Here is a 7,500-nt window from a genome sequence, read left to right on the forward strand (position 1 = left end):
TTAACACCATGCATTTTAAAACTGTGGAACAATGTGGAACCTTTAGATTCCGATCTCCCCCCCTTGGCCCCCCACGCGCTTGTTTACAGCCAATGGCATCATTTCATTTTCTGGGACATGAACGCATATCCCCCGTATTTTATACATGAACATGTATTATGAACACAATATTCTCAACTACCTAAATGGCTTCTTGGGTCTTGGGAACAGGATGCTTTGAGGAGGTACACTAATGTTTACAACGTCAGCACAGTTTGTGTTGTTCATGAGTTTATGAGTGTATAATGAAATTTACACAAGCCCACATCCAGATTCATCACCTTAATATTGCATTTACTAATCTACAGATAACTGTTTTAACCGCCTTCTACTCCAGACACCTGTGGTTACCAAAACCAGTTTGCTGAGCTGCCGTTATGCTTTTGTTTTTGGCCTCAAACTGGGTTCATTGAGGAGGGAATCAGCCTGTCTCACACGGTGAGATAACGCGGCCAACAATGTTGGTTTTTTTGTGATGTTTTCGGCATTTTTGGTGAGCGACGCAGCTGATAACATACAGCGTTTTTTTTATCAGACACAATTTAGTCATTAATGTTATTCACAGGACACGTCTAAAGGAAGCAGAGTCAAACCTGGAGCCTCAAGTTCCACCCATCCACTCATCCGCTAATTCACACATTCACCCATTCACTCCCTCGTTCGTTCACTCCCTCACTCGTTCACTCATCCACCCATTCACCCCCTCACTCGTTCACTCATCCGCTCATCCACCCCCTCACCCGTTCACTCCCTCACTCGTTCACTCATCCACCCATTCACTCGTTCACTCATTCACTCCTTCACTCATTCACTCCTTCACCCACGTCATCGACAATGCCAGACAGAGCAGTTCCTGCTCTAGTGCTGCCGTGGCGATGACCCCTGGTGAGTGAGGGGTCATCCCTCCCCCTCCCTGCCGCCCCCCCCTCCTCCTCCTCCTCCTCCTCTTCCTCCTGTGTATTGACCGACTCGGCCGCTGAGAGGATGTTTACATGGAACAAGAAAGAGAGGACCAGGCTAATAGTTCCTCCATTTATGAAGATGGAATAGGAAATATATTTCAATTATGATTTTTACTTCCCCCGTACAATTTAGTGTGTGAGTGGACGAAGGAGTTAATATGTTATTAAATTTGGCTCAAATATATAATTTTGATTATTACATAGCCAGGAAATGGCCTACCCCAATTCAAGACGCTCAAAACACCAGAAGTGCATAAAAAACATGCACTTTTTGGTCCTTACGATTCGTTAGTACAAACCGACAGTCGATCGACCAATCGCAGGGCCGAACGCGAGCTGCGAGACGCGCTAATTGGCATTAAGTTAAGTTAAGTTAACTTTTGTCCCGCCCCTTGCACGCAAGCCTTCCCAGAATCCTTTGCTCCATGCGAGCACATATCCAATACAAATTGAATGGGAGGCGATGGCCACATGTTTGGAGGGGCCGAGCCGTGAGTGTGTTTGCGTGTGTGTATGTCTGTGTGTGTGTGTATGTGTGTGTATGTGTGAGTGTGTGGGTATGTGCATGTGAGTGCGTGAGTGTGTATGTGTGCATGTGTGTGTGAGTGTGTGCATGTGCGTGTGTGCGTGTGCATGTGTTTGTGCATGTGCGTGTGTGCGTGTGCGTGTGCGTGTGAGTGTGTGTGTGTGTGTGTGTGTGTGTGTGTGTGTGTGCGCGTGAGTGTGTGTGTCCGTGTGTGTGTGTGTGTGCGTGTGTGTGAGTATGTGGATGTGTTTGTGTGCGCATGTGCATGTGTGTGTGTGTGTGTGTGTGTGTGTGTGTGTGCGTGTGTGCGTGTGTGTGTGTCTGAATATGTGGATGTGTTTGTGTGCGTATGTGCATGTGTGTGTGCATGCATGTGTGTGTGCATGCATGTGTGTGTGTGTGTGTGTGTGTGTGTGTGTGTGTGTGTGTGTGTGTGTGTGTGTGTGTATGTGCGTGTGTGCATGCCTGCGTGTGCGTGCCTGTGTGTGTGTGTGTGTGTGTGCGTGTGTGCATGCCTGCGTGTGCGTGCCTGTGTGTGTGTGTGTGTGTGTGTGCGTGTGTGCATGCCTGCGTGTGCGTGCCTGTGTGTGTGTGTGTGTGTGTGTGTGTGTGTGTGTGCATGCCTGCGTGTGCGTGCCTGTGTGTGTGTGTGTGTGTGTGCGTGCCTGTGTGTGTGTGTGTGGGTTCTTACAGGCAGTGCACCACAGTGCGGCCCTCCCCCCCTCCGTACTCCTCCTGCCACTTCTCCACCTGGTGGAGGAGCTTGAGGAAGGAGCGCTTGTTGACGGCCGTGTCGCGGTACATCGGCCAGCCCAGGAACTGGAACTGCTGCACCATGCGGAACCCGTCCTGGGGCTGGGGGGGGGCGAAACAAGCGCACCTCAGACAAGATACAAACACGCCTCAACAAAGAGAAACAATCGCACCTCAATATAGCGAGACAAACACCTCAATATAGAGAAACAAGCGCACCTCAGACACCATGCAAACAGGCTTTAACATGAAGAAACAAACGCGCCTCAATATAGAGATACAAGCGCTCCTCAGACACGACTCAAACAGGCCTTAATACAGAATCAAACGCGCCTCAATATACAGAAACAAACGCGCCTCAACACAGAGAATCCAACGCACCTCAATGTAGAGTAACAAGCGCTCCTCAGACACGATACAAACAGGCCTTAACACAGAATCACACACCCCTCAATATAATGATCAAACGTACCTCAGATAAAATACAGACACAGACAGTAGTATTACCCGTACAGCGTTGTATATTCTAAATATATGTCTTATTCCATCCTCCATGAGTATAAGTATATCTAAGTAAGTATTTGCAGCATAATGTAAAGTATGAATTACCTGTGCAGCTTTGCATATCTTGAATGTTTATCATTTTCCATTTTCCATTCTCCATGTGTATTAGTACATCTAAGTAAGTATTTGTAGTACAATGTTGTGAAGTCTTACCCGTGCGGCGTTGTATATCCTGAATATCCGGCTGATCACGTCTTCCTCGAGGTCGGCAGAAACAAACTCCAGCTGCAGAGGTCCGTGGCTGTGGACCCCGATCTCCGGCCAGTACTGAGTACACAACTACACACAGAACACGCTTAATATACTATATGTACTGCAATACAGTATATACAAATAGACTCTGGCCAGTCCACAAATACAGGCAGAATACATATATATACATATTATATGATATTTTATATGAATTATCTACATTTTGTATCATTTAATATTTTAATATCACTTAATAGATTATGTTCCATGTTATATGATCTCGGCGGCTTGTGGCTCTGGGAGTAGAGCGGGTTGGCTGGTAAGCGGAAGGTAGCTGGTCCCAGCTTGTCGAGTGTCGAGGTATCCCTGAGCGAGACACCTCACCCTAACTGCTCCCGACGAGCCGCCGGTCGCCTCGTAATGTCAGGCGATATTGTCAAGCACTTCGAGTGGACACTCGGTAGAAAAGCGCTATATAAATGCAGTCCATCTACCGGCTCTGTGTACATTATATACATTATACTGAGAAACCCGATCTCTGGCCACTACTGAGTACACTACTGAGTACACAACTACACACACAGTACACACATTATGTACATTATATCCTGCAATACATTAAACTGTAAGTCCTGATCTATCCCCGCATATTTTGGATATGACATGATATATTATACTCCATACCAGCCTTTCTCAAAGTGGGTGCCACGGCACCCTGGGGTGCCCCGTGACTGTGTCAGGGGTGCCGCCGCCAAAAAATTACGTATTCTGACATTTAATTTAAAAAATAAAAAATAAAAAATCTGACATTTCATATATGACATATATGAATATATTGAATGCATAAATACATTCTTACTTGAATGGATTAATAAAATTGTAAAGTCATTTTAGTTAAACAAATATATAAAATTAACCATAAAAATCTGTCTCACGCAACGTGACGTCCCCACCGGTGTCAGCGCAGCACACAGCAAATTGTTTTATAATTTAACCGCGAAAATACATTTCACAAAGAGCAAGGAACAAGCATCATGGATAGTTTTTTAAAAAGAAAAGCCCCACAAGAACCAGACATGATTGACTTTGAAATGGAGTCTCAGCCTACTACTTCATGCGAGCCTTCGTCCACCAGCTCTGAGTCTGCACCAAAGGTCGCAAAGGTAGATAAGGCTAAAAAGAGAACATACAACGAAAACAAGCACTATGATGGAAAAACATTCCTGCTATCTCTGCACTTCATTTGAGTTCTCCTGGTCTCAATTTGTTGGGTTCTTGTATTGGCTGCGTTGCTGTATAGCTTGGGCGGTCCACCTCTTATGGTTTTATGGCATTTGTGTCTCTGATTTATTGTTTTGTGAAGCACTTTGTAAACCTGTGTTTTTAAAGGTGCTATAAAGTTGCTATGAAGTTGTTATTATTATTAATATTTACAGTTGTATTATGCTCTGTTCATTACTGTCCTGTCTAAATAAACAGGACATTTGCATTTACATTTAGGCTATGCAGTGTCGTTTTTAATCATATTTTACACTGGGGTGCCTTGAGATTTTATGCACTTTTGAAAGGTGCCCTGGCTGAAAAAAGTTTGAGAAAGGCTGCTCCATACTATATGATATATAATACAACAGTGGTTCTGAACGAGTAATCTGATTGGACAAGCGTCATTCCATGACTTCTGCAGGAGCGCTGATATGAGCGTCCAACATCACTCGGACTGTTCACCAAACTGTAAACCAACTGTCAAAATCACGCCGCGTTCCAGCTGTGACCAACTTACATTAACTGACACAAACTGTTGGGTGCTTTGTGTATACGTTGCTTGGCAACAGTCAGCTCAGTGGGGATCTATTTTTGTCGGCGGAAGCAATTTCATTCGTTGATTTGATTAAATAAACAAACAAATCACAATCTATTGTCAATTATGATTGTTTACAGTACATTTTACTAGTATAACTGTTGTATAAAAGCAATATCACACTCGAAGTCGCAATGTGGTCGCTCTATATCAGCGCTGCTGTGATTCGGCCTGAGGCCGAATCACAACATGCAGCGTCCTGCCTGTCCTCCGGAGGCAGGACGTCCATGCAGCGGTTCTTCTCATGGTTCCTCGAATCACAAGTCTGATGTGATATTATCTTAATTATCTTCCATAAGGTACCTGGGCGGGGTCCACGTCGTTCAGCATCACGATGGCGGTGCAGTGGTAGTCCAGCACCAGCCTCCAGAAGTCCTTCACCGTGTTGGGGAGGGGGTGCTGGGTCACGATGAAGGCGGACGGCTGCTTGTAGCTCTGGAGGAGAAACAGGTCGGGAGAGACCGGTCAGAACCACCGGGGGAGGAGAGACAAGTGGTCAGGACCACAGTGGAGGAGAGACAGGTCAGGAGAGGCAGGTCGGAACCACCGGGGAGGAGAGACAAGTGGTCAGGACCACCATGGAGGAGAGACAGGTCAGTACCACCATGGAGGAGATACAAGTCAGGACCACCATGGAGGAGAGAGGTCAGTACCACCATGGAGGAGATACAAGTCAGCACCACCATGAAGGAGGAGAGACAAGTCAGGACCAACGTGAAGGAGAGACAAGTCGGGACCACCATGGAGGAGAGACAAGTCATTACCACCGTGAAGGATAGACAGGTCAGTACCACCACGGAGGAGATACAAGTCAGGACCACCATGAAGGAGAGACAAGTCAGGACCACCATGAAGGAGCAGCAAGTCACGACCACCAGGGGGGAGAGACAGGACCACCATGGAGGAGAGACAAGTCAGAGCCACCATGGAGGAGATACAAGACAATGATGGAAGGATGATAGAGACAGAGTGATGGAGGACTGTCATCGATGTTGTTGGAGCTCTCCATCTAAGTTGCCTACATGTGTTTGGAAAAGTAGATAAGTATGTATGCGTATGTGTAAGAATGTATACAATGTATGATGCACATACGTCCATAAGGGCGGCGTTGATGTAGTTGGAGCTCTCTCCGTCGATGGTGATGAGGAAGGGCAGGCACCGGTCCGGAGGCAGGACGTCCATGCAGCGGTTCTTCTCATGGTTCCTCGGCAACAGAGCGATGCTGCAATCCTCCACACGCAGCGTCGGAGTCACCATGTTCAACGTCTGGAGGGAGAACACACCCAAACACACCTTTAACACACCTGTAGCACACCTTTAACACACCTTTAACACACCTTTAACACACCTGTAACACACCTTTAACACACCCAAACACACCTTTAACACACCTGTAGCACCGGCACCTTTAACACACCTGTAGCACCAACACCTTTAACACACCTTTAACACACCTGTAGCACACCTTCAACACACCTTTAACACACCTTTAACACACCTTCAACACACCTTTAACACACCTTCAACACACCTTTAACACACCTTTAACACACCTTTAACACACCTGTAGCACCGACACCTTCAACACACCTTTAACACACCTGTAGCACCGACACCTTTAACACACCTTTAACACACCTGTAGCACACCTTTGACACACCTTTAACACACCTTTAATATACCTTTAACACAACTTTAACATACCTTTAGTACACCTGTAACACACCTTTACCACATCTTTAAAACACCTTTAACACACCTGTACCACAACTTTAACACTCACCTGCTGACACGCCTCATGTTAAGGTATTTATGGACCTGTACAGTGTGGGTGTTTGTGTAGTTGTGTCTAAGGTTGGTGTCCAAGATGTGGGTCTGTAGGTGTGTGTAAGGTTGTGTGCGTGCATGTGTTTGTGTGTAAGGAGTGTGTGTGTAAGTTGTTTGGGTGTAAGGGGTGTGTCTTACTCTGAACTCTTCTTTGATTGGACTAGAGTTGGTCTGGGGGTCCAGTCTGTTCATCTCGTAGTAAACCGAACGAAGCTGATTGGCTGGGATGGTGGTGTCACCGCAGAGACACGCCTCCAAGATGGCGTCATGGATGAAGACGTACTGCTCCTGGAGAGATTAGACACGCCCACTTCATCAGTGACACGCCCACATCATCAGTGACCCCTCCTAATACTGACCCCCTGACCCCTGATAATAAATATAATACTTTGCAACTTTTGCAATGCCAACACATAGCCGCAAGGGACAGCATAAAGACACATACGGGTATTCAGGGGGGCGGGAGTTCAGCACCATGCTTAGCCAATCAGAACACATAACTGAGTCCACGCCTGCCCAGTAGATAAGTCACAACACATAGCCCAGGGGGCTAGAACGCTCCAGGTAACGCATCCTTCAGATGCCCTACTAAGTGTATCTCCACGCGTGCCCATACAATTCCCCTCCTTTTGCTTCATAGAGACTAGTCAAAAACATTACCAAATAAAGTGAGTTAAAGCGATCCTGATTCGGCCGACTTTTTCCAAAAAGAACACGGCAAACTGAATTTATCACTTTATAATACTTTATAACTTACAACTATAACTCAATGTTTAACT

The 7,500-nt window shown here is 46.1% G+C and overlaps 1 protein-coding gene across 1 annotated transcript in view; it reads right to left on the minus strand.

Moving 5' to 3' along the window:
* LOC115537402 (receptor-type tyrosine-protein phosphatase mu) overlaps positions 1–7,500 on the minus strand; it is a gene marked incomplete at its 5' end in the record, with an annotated part of 37,102 nt that overhangs the window by 3,891 nt on the left and 25,711 nt on the right. The window contains 5 exon segments of the mRNA XM_030349318.1: positions 2,219–2,382; positions 2,998–3,123; positions 5,198–5,329; positions 5,987–6,160; positions 6,860–7,009. Of these exon segments, the coding sequence (XP_030205178.1) occupies positions 2,219–2,382; positions 2,998–3,123; positions 5,198–5,329; positions 5,987–6,160; positions 6,860–7,009 (746 nt within the window).

The sequence above is a fragment of the Gadus morhua genome, chromosome 23 (assembly GCF_902167405.1).
Source record: "Gadus morhua chromosome 23, gadMor3.0, whole genome shotgun sequence".
Taxonomy (NCBI): domain Eukaryota; kingdom Metazoa; phylum Chordata; class Actinopteri; order Gadiformes; family Gadidae; genus Gadus; species Gadus morhua.